This window comes from Ranitomeya variabilis, chromosome 1 (assembly GCF_051348905.1).
Source record: "Ranitomeya variabilis isolate aRanVar5 chromosome 1, aRanVar5.hap1, whole genome shotgun sequence".
Lineage (NCBI taxonomy): Eukaryota > Metazoa > Chordata > Amphibia > Anura > Dendrobatidae > Ranitomeya > Ranitomeya variabilis.
This window is the reverse complement of record NC_135232.1, coordinates 785,207,172-785,222,074: the sequence shown is the minus strand read 5'-3', so window position 1 is coordinate 785,222,074 and position 14,903 is coordinate 785,207,172. Positions and strand designations below refer to the sequence as shown.

Here is a 14,903-nt window from a genome sequence, read left to right as displayed (position 1 = left end):
AAACCCACATTTTTCTTGATTGCAGATCTCAAGGTATAACTTTCTATGACCTGCATGCACATGTAGACTGCTTTGAAAGACCTGGCCCCAGGTTGCACCAAAGCACAAGCCGTCTGTTTCTATGATGAGGCGGCCTGTGGGCAGGTCTTTCCTTGGTTTCTGTCTTTGAGCAGGAAGATAAGACCCTGCCTACAGTCCGGCCCCAGAGCACAGGCATATCATTAGCTGAAGGCTTCCAACACGGAATACACAAGAACCACCAGATGGATTTCTTCACCCCAGGAATCATTGAAGACTGCCAGTTTAAAACCAGCAGCATACCCAAGTGACTAGCCCAAACTTAACACTGGTGCTGTGGAAGCAAAGCTACCTCTGCTAACCATATTGTGGTGCAGAATGCAGGGGCAAAGGCTACCCAGATTTAGCCACTCAGAGCAGCGTTTGCAAGCAGTAAAACTTTCAAGTGCTGCCTTCTTGTCCAAGAAAACTGCCGAGATGGGTGGCAACGTAGGCAAAGTTGTTAACTAGAAAATCAAAAGCCCATTATCCTTAATAACAGAGAGGACTTTTAATTAACAGTAAGAATGCAAACTGGCTTTTTTTTTTTTTCCTCTTTTTTAGGGCATCAGGCAACATTCCTAGCCATCTGGATTAAGAATACTGAACTGAGGATAGGAAACAGAAGATAAGATTTTGCAGCTTTTAATCCATACGTGCTACTAACTGTTAAGTTACTGTGTAACAGCTCATCTACATCACCACAGACGTACAACTTACCCCATTAATAACCACCCATGGCACATACTCATGTGGTGGTTTTAGTGAATCTGTTTTTATGGCATTTTCATGCATAATTTTGTTCCCTAGGTCGCCATTCACACAGTCCATAACAGTTTTGATCGACAGGTCTGGCTGATATGCTGCAAGGCACTGGAACGAGTAAATCACAAGAGAAGAGAAGTTAAAGATTAACGCATTAAAGAAAAAAAAAAAAAAACACCCTCGTGCCTTTTATTTTAAGAACATTTTCATCTTAACAGTGTCCTTCATTTTTATTCTTTCTGCAGCCAATGGGGTTGCAGTTTTTATTTCCAAGTGTGAAGAGTCATGCTCAAATGCTTTTCACCTCATTTTCCACATGGGGTGTAGGGGAACTCTTAAGATACATGTATTACCTTTCGTCCTATATACACTGATGTGTCTCTGCTCTGTATATTTTCGGCAATACATGCCTTGTTTATACTACCCGCATTTACACTCCCCTCATAGCTCAATACACATACGAGGGAACTTTATTTTGGGATAATATAGTCAGAACTACACTAGGGCCCTTGTTCAGATGGGAGCATGTGCATGGGGCATGACAGGGTAGATAAGGGCTGCACCTGACTTCAGCTGCTTGTGGCACACCATGGACTTTTAGATCTTACCCATTTTTGACACGAGGATGTAGACCATCTTTTTAGGTACTATGACACCTTCTGTACAATATGTTCCTTACCTACAGTGGTTACGGAAAGTATTCAGACCCCTTTAAATTTATCACCCTTTCATTGAAGCCATTTGGTACATTCAAAAGTTCATTTTTTTCTCATTAATGTACACTCTGCACCTCTTGACAAAAAAATATATATATTTTTGAACATTAAAGAAAAAAAGTGAGCATAGGGTCCAAATACTTATGACCATGTGATATTTCAGACATTTAAGTCAGATGCTGTCCATTTCCTTGTGATCCTCCTTGAGATGGTTCTATTCCTTCATTGGAGGCCAGCTGTATTTAATTAAACTGACAAGTCTTGATTTGGAAAGGCACACAGCTGTCTGTGTAAGACCTCAGTGCACGTCAGACGAAAAGAGAATCAGGAGGCCAAAAGGAACTGGCCAAGGAGCTCAGAGACATTGTGGCAAGGCACAGATCTGGCCAAGGTAAAACAGAATTTCTGCAGTACTGAAGGTTCCTAAGAGCACAGTGGCCTCCATAATCCTCAAATGGAAGACGTTTGGGACCACCAGAGGTCTTCCTAGACCTGGTCATCCAGCAAAACTGAGCAATCGCGGGAGAAGAGCCTTGGTGAGAGAGGTAAAGAAGGACCCCAAGATCACTGTAGCTGAGCTCCAGAGATGCAGTAGGGAGATGGGAGAAAATTCCACAAAGTCAACTATCACTGCAGCCCTCCACCAGTCGGGCCTTTATGGCAGAGTGGCCTGATGGAAGCCTCTCATTTCAAGGCATATGAAAGCCCGCATAGAATTTGATTCAAAACACATGATGGACTCCCAGACTATGAGAAATAAGATTCTCTGGTCTGATGCTACGAAGATAGACCTTTTTGGTGATAATTCTAGCGGTATGTGTGGAGAAAACCAGGCACTACTCATCACCTGCCCAATACAATGCCAACAGTGAAACGTGGTGTCAGCATCATGCTATGGAGGTATTTTTCAGCTGAAGGGACAGGATGACTGGTTGCTATTGAAGGAAACATGAATGCGGCCAAGTATATCCTGGATGAAAAGGTCTTCCAGAGTGCTCTGGACCTCGGACTTGGCCGAAGGTTCACCTTCCAATAAGACAATTACCCTAAGCACACAGCTAAAATAACAAAGGAGCGGCTTCAGAACAACTCTGACCTTCTTGACTGGCCCAGCCAGAGCCCTGACCTAAACCCAGTTGAGCATCTCTGGAGAGACCTGAAAATGGCTGTCCACCAATGTTCACCATCCAACCTGATGGAACTGGAGAGGATCTGCAAAGAAGAATGGCAGAGGATACCCAAATCCAGGCGTGAAAAACTTGTTGCATCATTCCCAAGAAGACTCATGACTGTACTAGCTCAACAGGGTGTTTCTACTCAATATTGAGCAAAGGGTCTGAATACTTTTGACCATGTGATATTTCAGATTTACTGGTATATGTACTTTTTTGTATGTTTATTTCCCTTGGGAATATCCCCGTTTTATACTGCTTATTAAAAAGTCATTTTAAGATGCTGCTTAGATCGAATGCTTACACAGCAAATACGGGACCCGCATGCCATAGGAGACAGGCAAGTGTGACCATCTCCTACACAGTGACTGCCACAGATGTGATCTGGACATGCCCAGTTCCCGCCTAAAAAGGGGAAGAGGCGTCAGGTGCCATTTTATTATAGCCCAAAGCTGCTATCTGAACTATAGTTTCCCTCCATCACTAGTCATGCATAGTACAGCTGCGACAGGAGGTCCTGGCAGTGGTGGCGAGCACAGGTTGGCAACCTGGCAATGTACTACTAGTTCCAGGCTACTAAACTGTTCTCGCTGCAGCACTGGTCTCTTCCAGTGGCGAGAACAGCTTGGTAGCCTGGCATCAGCTGCAGAATGTCAGCCTGATCGTACTCCACACTTGCAGTGAGAAGATGTCAGCAGTGAAATAATCATGCTAGTATTTATTTTTATTTTTTAAATTGATTTGATTTGGGGCCCTTCATATAGTAACAGTAATACTGACGTTTTATCTTTGGTCGCCTCAAATGTCTACTAACACATCTTTAGATAATTCTGATTTCTCTTCATCTGCCACTGTGGGTCAGCTGTCCCTTTGTTACATGCAATAGTGGTCACTGATGATTCAGACATGTCTAGTCAGATGCTTTTTGCTGACAGTCTCTGGCGGTGGAAAGAAGTCATTGCAGGGTCCCTAGTCTTCTCCCAAAGGCAGTTTATTTCTTTTTATAAATACAGTTACTCATATTTCTGTTATTAAAGGGCAACTGCAGTAAGATCAGAGACCGAAATTCTTGATTTGTGGTTTAGTGCTTATTGTGTGGCTGCCTGGCATCGACTTTCTAAAGTCAAAAAGGTATTTTTGTATAGTGTCAATGCTACAACACAGATGTAGCAAATGTCATGATGCAAAGTACAGGTAATGGGATGCGGGACAGGCTTTTGCTGTGCACTGAATGTTGCACAGTAAGAAGAGCTCGTACTGAGCATCTCATAATTGACAACCGATACATGCCAGCGGAGACTAGCCCATCCTCTGAAATGCACGTCATTGATGACAGTTTCACGAAGGGGACAGAGGCTGCGACAGTGACCGCAGCATCTATCCCCCGACGAGGTCATGTTTGCGTATTGCATGCACCGAGATTCTTAAATAAAGTGTTAAATGGAAGTAAAAAAAATAAATAAAAAATAAGTTTTTCCAATATGCTTTAATTAAAAAAAAGATTAAATGGGGACTATTACATTACTACGTTAAATAGATATTTTGATCCTAAATGTCTTGGTTTAGGATCACTTCCTTAAGCATTACCATACTCAAATACTGAACAGATGACTTGGTCTGCAAAGAGTGTGACTTTCAGGTGAAATAAGTATGCCTCAGGAAGTGAGCTGTGTTCACCAAGCCAACAAGTAATTTTTTTTTCTATATATTAAACACTTTGTTTCAATTTGACTTACTGGTTCCAAAGCACTCGTCAAATTAGAGGACTGTTCAATGCAGAATATAACGAAAAAATAGTTTTGTAGGTCCTTCAGATGATACATAACACAAGCCTAAAATGAAGTACATACAGAGAAAAGTTCAGACAAATACAAAAAAAAAAAAAAAAAAAAAAAAAGTTGTTTTGCTACTTTAGTGTTTTACCAGTTGACATTTATGGTGTCAGCCCATACTGTGGTGCTAGAGGTTGTTGTGGCAGTCACAGCCGTAACAATCATAAAACACAGACACAAGTTACTTATATTTAGACTGCGTTATTGAAAAATTCCCAACTGTGTGGATGGATTCTGATTACATGGCATTATAGCAATTCCTTATGTAGGAAGCATTCATTTCGTTTTGGTCATAGTGATGGGTAGAGTGATCGTTGACTCTTTGGAGGTATGGAATAGGAAGGACAGACTGCCATCTGGTCTTACAGATGACTTACTTAGTTGGATGAGACTATATGCACAGTTGAAGTATTAGCTATATTTTGAGGCATCAGAGTAGCTTTTCCCCCCCTTGAAATACGGTATGTATAGCGTTACTGGAGGATGTAAATTATGGTCCTCGGCCAGCATGTGTGTAATGTTTGCATTAATATACAGACCTCAATTGTGTTTACATAGCATTCATCTGGTCCATGCTGACACGTAAACTCCCATTTTCCAGATACATTCTTCTCCTAGACGACACAAAAAGCATTTGATTTATTTAAAAATCAGACTTTTCTAGGCCTCCTTTAAATCACCACTTAGATTTTCAGCTCTAGAGTGGAATTACAAGTCTATGTTCCCTGCACCTAGAAATATACCTAGCAATCGCTGTCTTCTTCCCTTACCAGCATCTCTCTAGTCTTGTTCCACCTTTTTGTGACCATAGCTCCTGACTTGCATGGAGAGATTGAGACTGTTCGTGCCAACTTCCAGTAAGTGTACGAGAGCCTCGTTCTCTGACACCCATACTTACAATGGAGTAGGTACTTCTGGATCACTCCATTGTTTGCTGGGCGAGTCAGGAGGTCACAGCCTGCAGAAGATGACGCCAACAACAGAAGACTAGGTGATAAGTATGATACCAGGTGCAAGGAACTTACATTAGCGGTGCCACTCCAACAAAAACTCCAGTTTGGCGTTTTAACCTTTTCTGGACCCGGATGTAAAACAAATGAATTTGGATCATCAGATACAGGCATTAAAACGGAAGGTCAAACCTTCAAACTGGTGGCAAAATGAATTGAATCATCCATGATAATTGCATTTGATTTCTGGGAAAGACACAAACCAAATTGCTAAGTCTCTGCGCAGTGTCAGTTTTCACAGTCTGTCTGATCAATAAAATATTGACCTATAAACAAGCAAATCTGCAAGAAGCTCCTACAAAAGGGGACAACCAAAAAGGCAGTGGAATCTTCTGATCAAGCAAAAACATCTCAGTAAGAAAAAAATAAAGTGTAATATATTGATACATAGACCAGTTTGTAATCCAGGACGTGATTTAGCCACAAGTTTTGGCATCAATTCTTACCTGGGCATTTCCATAAGGCACCAACGTAACATTCATAATCTCATTTAACATTAGCCAAGTTGGGAAGAGTTGCAAGACAATAAATTTTCGACAAGCTCCACAAAGGCTCTCATAATACAATTCAACCTGTACAGCCGGCTCATTTTTATTGTTCTGGTTGTGAGATAAGTACTCCATGCACTGTTGTTCTACCTGCAAATTAAGACATACATTTATATAAAACAATGTGACCAGACATTAAGCAAACATTAAAACAACTTATTTTTTCCTCCAACGACATAATGAAATAGGGCACTTTGAGGTGTCCCAATTAATTGGTTGATAATGACCTATTATACTAGGCCATGAATCATGGCTGTTTCCAAAATAGAAAAGTTTTTTTTGTTGTTTTTTTTAAAAAAAACCCTAATACATGCCCTGCCAGACAGGGTTTACTGTACTGCAGCAATGATGTGCCCATCTACCCACTGAGGTTAATTGCTGGTCTCAGCAGCATATAGCACGAGACTGTTGAAACCTATGACTGGCTGCAGCTGTTATTTGGTGGATGGGCTTCACATCTTTGCAGTAAAGTAAAGAGACAAGGAATACCATAGCAACAATTAGATTTTTTGATCTCCGAAAACCTCCATTAGTTTTTTTGGATGCCTATAGGCACAGATGCCCTCATTTAGTCTACTTTTTCTCTTTTTAAATTAATGAGCATTACAGAAACCATTTGTCAATGCTCTGCCTCTTTCTATGACAAAGAATGGTTTGTCATGGTCAAAATCATGGTTTCTTGGGCACCAATCCAAATGAGGTGTATTGTTATTCTGCAGATTTAATTGATTGCAATGAAGTAAGGCATCTTGCTCTTGTGCCTCTTTCACACTTTGTTAAAAAAAAAAAAAAAAAACAGTCACAATCCGTCAAAATGTTGAAAAGACAGATCCTGTGCCGATTGTAAAAAATGGATGCACTGGAGCAGTTTGTTTTTTTATGGTTCCAGTGCATCCTAGAAGGCTATGTGCATACGTTGTGTATGAGTCTTCGCCGCGGTTTTGCGCTGCGAAGTCGCATACAGAACCCATGATAAAAATACAAAAAATAAAATATAAATAAATAGTGACATTCTTACCTTCCGGCGTCCCGCGCAGCCTCTCCGATGCTCCGTTCCCAGTGATGCATAGCGAGACAATGACTTGTGATGACGTAGCGGTCTCGCAAGACAGCTTTGTCATCGGGTCATTTCGCTATGCATCACTGGAAACCCGGAGCTGCTGCTGGCAGCATTGCGAGCGTCGGGAAGGCTGCAGGGGCCACCAGAAGGTAAGAATATTACCCTTTTTTTTTTTTTTTTTTTTATTATTTTTAACATTATACCTTTTTACTATTGATGCTGCATAGGCAGCATCAATAGTAAAAAGAGCGCGCAAGAGAATTTCCGACGGGAAATTCTTCCGCGCATGCTCAGTTTGAAAAGACGGCATCCGTTGCTGGATTCCTACTTTTCACAGTCAGCGACGGATCCTGTTCTGTCATTGGCTATAATGGAAGCCTATGGAGGCAGGATCCGTCGCTGACTGAAAAGTGATTTTCCGACACAAAGAAAGAAAAAAAACACCATGTTCCTCTGTGCGTTGTCTCTTCCCGACCGACAGCAATTTTACGACGGATCCAGTGCACGATGGATGAAACGTGTGACCATCACAATTCGTCGCGAATACAAGTCTAGGAGGGGGAGAAAAAAAAAAAAAAAAACGAATCCAGCAGCACCATTTGCTGGTTCATATATATATTTTTTTTTTCTTTTCTTCCCCCCACAAAACAGATTGTGACGGAAAAAGAAAGATGGAAGTGTGAAAGAGGCCTTAACTGATATCACTGGCGTCTTAATGGAGAAATGAGCATAAATACCATTTTACAAGAAAGTGTAGCAAAAAACAAGCGAACAAAAACAAACAGTAGGATTGTCAAACAGGTTTCTGGAGATTCTCAGAAATTGAGATATTGAGGCAACAAAAGTCCTAATAATCCTTAATTCTGTCAAATTGCTGATCATGGGGAGCAGTGGACCATTTTCTTGCTCATCAAGTTCGATTTATTTTTTTTTTTGCAAAGCCACCGTCACACACATACACTCTTAGCAGCATTTATCCTACCAACAGATGATTTTTCCAGTGCAAAAACATTTAACGTGTGCACATAAGCCCAAGAATTATGACTTTCCATAGACCCAACTGTACGAGATTTCTTTTATTAGCTGGACAAGTTGTAGTTTTTAATGTCACCACTTTAAGTGCATTATATGGTAAGGTTGAAATTGCGAATATATATATATATATATATATATATATATATATATATATATATATATACACACACATATACATATATATATATATATATATATACACACACACACACACACACACACCAAGATAAGTCAGTTTTATGGGTTCGGAGTTACAGTTACCGTATATACTCGAGTATAAGCCGACCCGAGTATAAGCTGACCCCCCTAATTTTGCCACAAAAAACTGGGAAAACTTATTGACTCGAGTATAAGCCTAGGGTGGAAAATGCAGCAGCTACCGGTGAATTTCAAAAATAAAAATAGATGCTCCATACCATTCATTATTGCCCCATAGATGCTCCATATAAAGCTGTGCCATATATAATGCTCCATACCATTGGATTATTGCCCCATATATTATCTATATATAGCTGTGCCATATACAATGCTCTGCACCGTTCATTATGGCCCTATAGATGCTCCTTATAAAGCTGTGCCCCATATACAATGCTCTGCACCGTTCATTATGGCCCTATAGATGCTCCATATAAAGCTGTGCCATATATGCTCTGCACCGTTCAGTATGGCCCCATAGATGCTCCTTATATAGCTGTGCCCTATATGCTCTGCACCGTTCAGTTTGGCCCCATAGATGCTCCACATAAATCTGTGCCATATATAACGCTGGTGCTGCTGCTGCAATAAAAAAAAAAAAAAAAAACACACATACTCACCTCTCTTGCTTGCAGCTCCTCAGCGTCCCGTCCCGGCGTCTCTCCGCACTGACTAATCAGGCAGAGGGCGGCGCGCACACTATATGCGTCATCGCGCCCTCTGACCTGAACAGTCAGAGCGGCGAGACGCCGGGAAGACAGAGCGGCGCCCGGCGTGTGGAACTAGGACAGGTAAATATGCGATACTTACCTGCTCCTTCCCCTGGACAGCTGGTCTCCGGGTGCCGCAGCCTCCTCCTCTATCAGCGGTCACCGGCACCGCTGTAGAGAAAAGAATATTCATTTCTCTAATGAGCGGTCCCACGTGACCGCTGTACAGGTGAAGAGCTGCGGCACCCGAAGACAGTGTGACGGGCAGGGGGAGCGTCAGGATCGCCGGGACTAGGTAAGTATGCCTCAGCGCTCTCTCCCCCTCACCCGCCGAGCCTGCCACAGACCGTGACTCGAGTATAAGCCGAGAGGGGCACTTTTAGCCCAAAAATTTGGGCTGAAAATCTCGGCTTATACTCGAGTATATACGGCAAGTTAAAAATTTGGAAAGATTCAGTCATTATGATTCCTGCAATATCAGTTATTTTTTTCTCTTAAATTTATGGCGGTCATTGACGACATTTAATCTTAATTATACAGACGTTTGATAATATGTTTATTACACATTGTATCAGGCCAGATAGTTTGTTGACTTGCAAAACAGGAGAACAGACTAGGCAGAATGATTAAATACTCAAACAATGTGAGTTACTCACCACAAGTTCTCCCTGACTTGTGGATGATGGCTTGAAGGACAATTGTGAACATGCCTCTGTATCAAGAGTGACTTAATCAGATTTTGCCGCTATAAGATGCGGCCACCCCCTTTCAGGGCTTATCTACAGCATTATAGAATGCTGTAGATGAGTCCCTGATCTGACCTGCAAGTGAAGAAAAAGGTTTTATTATACTCACTGTTGGGGAGGGGAGGCTGGGAATGCGGTCCGGCCCGATGGGTTTTGCAGATCTGGGTCCGGCACTTCCCATCTTGCAACGCCACCCTCCTGCTTCTTAATCGCTCCCCAGCGTCGGTGCTCCTGCGCAGGTGTACTTCTCTGCCCTGTTGAGGGCAGAGTAAAGTACTGCAGTGCGCAGGAGCTAGGAAAAGGTCTAGTGCCTGAGCACTGCAGTACTTTATGTGGTTAAGGACAGACGAGTTTGCTGCCCAATCAAGCACAGGGATATGGTTTTTAAACCAGGTATTGGTAATCTTGGTAGTGTGAACAGGTGCCAAGGCCTGCTGGACAATGAAATTTCCATCTCCAAAAAGCTTGTCGGCAGAGGGAAGCATGAAGTGCTCTAAAATTTCCTGGTAGAAGGATGTGCAGCGCCCCAGGGTCCTGGTCATTGCAGTAATGTCATTTCCCTCTAGGGGGGAGTGATGTTACGTTTGGAGGCAAAGAAAGCCAACTGAATCCAGGTATCACAAACATACAACACATTTTGCACTCCAGGCCACCAGGGGGGAGCTATGCTCCTATTAGGGCACTCTTCACACTTAGGTAAAACTGGTCGCCTGGGAAGGAAGTGAGTTAGTTGCTGGCTGAGCTTCGCTCAGGTAGTTGGTCCCTGACAGGGGTGGAATCCTGTCAGAGGCTGGGACAGAAGGACACGGAGCTACGCCTGCCCCGAGTGCAGCAACTTCCAGAAAGACATTGAAAGAGGACTGTATTGTAGAGAGCGTGAAGAAGTCGTAGCAAAGGAGTGGATATCAGGAGTTCTGCCCTGCACAGGCTGCCTCCTTCTGAGGCGCAAGATCCCGGTAGCCGGAACACCGAGGGAGCAACAGTCCTTTATGCCTTGCTCCAGAGACCGACAGGACAGCTAATTTCACGTTACTCATACGCCCATACACCCAGGAGGCAAGGTGGCACCGCTTAGAGGCAGGGGCATGATAGAGTCCCTGTAAAACACCTCAAGCCACCGGTCATACGGGTTTGTCCTAGCCATCCAGGGGACAGAGACATAACATCTGTAACATCTTCAACAGTTGTGAGGACCTTATGAGAAGCTTAGCAGTAAGGCACTACAACACCAAGGCGCTAAATGAAGGATACTGATTTCTATCTGGACAAGGGGACTCTGGATTTGCCTCCAAACCAGCCGGACTCTGCCTACCCTGTGATCTGTGCTCTGGACTGTGGATGCTGAAGCCTTCAGTAAAAAAGTAAAAGATACTGCAACCTTGTGTCCTCATTCACCATGCCTCTCACCATCCACACTCTGGGAAGCCCTGGGGACACCACCTGTGGGAAGGTATACCATCTAGCTGCCATATCACCCCAGTGGACCCCTTAGCAGTGTCGGCCACCCTGACGGAATACCACAGGTGGCGTCCCGAACATATCCCTTTTAAGACCTTTCCCAACGGACATCCCAAAGGCCACGGACCGGGTCAACCACCGTGACATCCCCCTGAGAACTGAAGGACCCGGTACAGAGTACTCTTAGCCCTTCGGGGGCGCTCCAGATGCGCTGACTTTGGTCTTGATAAGACAGTGTGGACCTACACCAACAGATGACATGGCTCCTCAAATCATCACTGATTTTGGATACGTCTCTTCTTGACAATACCCCATAGATTCTCTATGGGGTTAAGGTTAAATGAAGTGGAGACACCAGACCCAACAATGGAGACGAGCTGAAGGCTGCTGTCAAAGCAACCTGGGCTTCCATAACACCTCAGCAGTGCCACAGACTGATCGCCTCCATGCCATGCTGCATTGATGCAGTAATTGATGCCAAAAGGAGCCCCGACCAAGTATTGAGTGCATTTACTGAACATACATTTCGGGTGTTTAAAACATTTTTTTCAAGCTGGTGTTCGTAAATTAGAATACTTTGAGATAATGACTTGGGTTTTCACTGGCTGCAAGCCATAATCATTAACCGAAAAACACTTGAAATAGATGACCGTTTGTAATGACTAGATAAATATGAGATTCACTTTTTGTATTGAAGAGCTGAAAAACTAACTTTCCAGGTCACCACCTGACAGCACACTGGAGGACGTCCTTCTTATCCATGATGGGACAGGAAACACGAGAGGTTAAAAGGACCCTCCCCCTACCACCCTTCAGTGTTTTTCCTGTCCCATTATGGATAGGAACGGCGAGAGGTGGCAAAAGCAAAAAATGTCCTATTTGCGCAGCCAAACTGAAAGATACCTGGCAGAAACCCCTATGTGAAGCGTGCACCTGCAGAATCATAGGAGAGGAGCAGGCTTCTCTTATGTCAAATATGAGAGCCATGATAAGAGAGGAGGTCCAGGCTTCTGTATCAGGTCTGGCACTACCTCAAGCCTCACCTTCAGAGAGACCGAGCAAAAGGCAGAGGGTCGATTACTCTTCAGGAGATTCGTTATCTCCGAAACAGGAAGCGGTAGTGAGCGCAGGAGCGCTGTACAGATGAACAGACGAGCAGAAATATAAGGTATGTGCAGTAAGCGATCTCCGGTGCATCATGGAGGACGCAGCTAGAGAAGGGCAGGAGTCCACGGCGCTAGTGAGTAGACCAGGGGACCGGTATTATGGACATTTAAAAAAAAAAAAAAAAAAAAAAAAATGGGGCATTATCCTGGAGTTTTGTTATTTTTCTATAGGCGGCCTCATTACCAGAAAAACCGTTAAAGAAGCCCGAAGAGCTATCTGGCTCAAAAACTGGTCGGGTGATATGCACTCCAAAAATAAATTGTGTTCCATACCCTTCTCTGGGGGCAGGGTCTTCGGACCGGTCCTCGACGATATATTAGAGAAAGCCTCAGACGTAAAAAAGGGGTTCCCCGAAGAAAAGCCTAAAAAATTCCAGCCCTTTCGGAGACCCCGCTATAATCAGAAACAGGATTACAGGGGTAAAGGGAAGCAAGGTAGATGGAGCTACCAGAAAGGGGGAGACAGTAGACCCAAAACCAAAGACTCGAGTTACTCAGGTCCGAGGTCTAGCTACCATAGGAAATGACGCCATCAGAGTAGGGGGTCGTCTAGCCGGATTCCTAGAAGGTTGGAGGGGAATAACAACGAGTCCTTGGGTGTTACAGGTGGTGTCCCAGGGGTACAAAATCAAATTTTCCTCCCTTCCGCCCGAAAGATTTCTGGTGTCCAGCACACATCTATAATCATCATCATCCCCCATGTGGTCGGATATACAGGACCTCCTAAAAATGGCGGCAATTGTTCCGGTCCCCTCCCAAGAAGAGTACAGAAGTCATTACTCGAATCTCTTCTCAATAACAAAACCATCGGGAGAGTCGAGAACGATAATAAATCTGAAGCACCTAAACAACTGGGTGGTATACAAAAGATTCAAAATGGAGTCAATTCGGTCTACCATTCCTCTGTTGGGAAGGGGTATGGTGATGTGCACTCTAGATCTAAAGAGTGCATATTACCATGTTCCCATTTGCCTAAACCACCAAAAATTCCTGCGGTTTGCGGTAAACATGGAAGGGAAGATCTATCACTTTCAATTCCGCTGTCTCCCCTTCGGCCTGGTGTCGGCTCCCAGGGTTTTTACAAAACTTATGGTAGAGGTAGTCGCATATCTGAGAAATCGGGATGTGATGGTAATCCCTTATCTAGACAACTTTTTGATAGCGGCAGAGTCAGTAAACCAGCTCAGGGTCAACTGTCAGTTCCTCATCTCCACACTAGAGAGTCTCGGTTGGATTATAAATTTGAAGAAATCGGATCTAATACCGAAATCCAGAATAAAATTCCTAGGAGTCATGCTCGACTCAGAAACAAGAATGTCCTACCTTCCGGAAGACAGGCTAAAGGGTATAATAAAAAAGGTCCATCATTTCTCCCGAGGCCGAAATACAGGTCCTTCTCAAAAAATTAGCATATAGTGTTAAATTTCATTATTTACCATAATGTAATGATTACAATTAAACTTTCATATATTATAGATTCATTATCCACCAACTGAAATTTGTCAGGTCTTTTATTGTTTTAATACTGATGATTTTGGCATACAACTCCTGAAAACCCAAAAAACCTGTCTCAATAAATTAGCATATCAAGAAAAGGTTCTCTAAACGACCTATTACCCTAATCTTCTGAATCAACTAATTAACTCTAAACACATGCAAAAGATACCTGAGGCTTTTAAAAACTCCCTGCCTGGTTCATTACTCAAAACCCCCATCATGGGTAAGACTAGCGACCTGACAGATGTCAAGAAGGCCATCATTGACACCCTCAAGCAAGAGGGTAAGACCCAGAAAGAAATTTCTCAACAAATAGGCTGTTCCCAGAGTGCTGTATCAAGGCACCTCAATGGTAAGTCTGTTGGAAGGAAACAATGTGGCAGAAAACGCTGTACAACGAGAAGAGGTGACCGGAACCTGAGGAAGCAGTGGACTGAGTCTGGTGTGGAAACATCCAGAGCCACCGTGCACAGGCGTGTGCAGGAAATCGGCGACAGGTGCCGCATTCCCCAGGTAAAGCCACTTTTGAACCATAAACAGCGGCAGAAGCGCCTGACCTGGGCTACAGAGAAGCAGCACTGGACTGTTGCTAAGTGGTCCCAAGTACTTTTTTCTGATGAAAGCAAATTTTGCATGTCATTCGGAAATCAAGGTGCCAGAGTCTGGAGGAAGACTGGGGAGAAGGAAATGCCAAAATGCCTGAAGTCCAGTGTCAAGTACCCACAGTCAGTGATGGTGTGGGGTGCCATGTCAGCTGCTGGTGTTGGTCCACTGTGTTTCATCAAGGGCAGGGTCAATGCAGCTAGCTATCAGGAGATTTTGAGCACTTCATGCTTCCATCGGCTGAAATGCTTTATGGAGATGAAGATTTAATTTTTCAGCACGACCTGGCACCTGCTCACAGTGCCAAAACCACTGGTAAATGGTTTACTGACC

At 43.5% G+C, this 14,903-nt stretch overlaps 1 protein-coding gene across 1 annotated transcript in view; it reads right to left on the bottom strand.

The window, feature by feature from the left end:
- The window catches only part of IFI30 (IFI30 lysosomal thiol reductase), a 68,872-nt gene that overhangs the window by 18,042 nt on the left and 35,927 nt on the right, over positions 1 to 14,903 (bottom strand). The window contains exons 2-5 of the mRNA XM_077272830.1: positions 5,999 to 6,190; positions 5,082 to 5,156; positions 4,447 to 4,542; positions 778 to 930 (exon numbers count right to left, since the gene is read on the bottom strand). Coding sequence (XP_077128945.1) covers positions 778 to 930; positions 4,447 to 4,542; positions 5,082 to 5,156; positions 5,999 to 6,190 — 516 coding nt within the window. The remainder of the gene's footprint in view (positions 1 to 777; positions 931 to 4,446; positions 4,543 to 5,081; positions 5,157 to 5,998; positions 6,191 to 14,903) is intronic.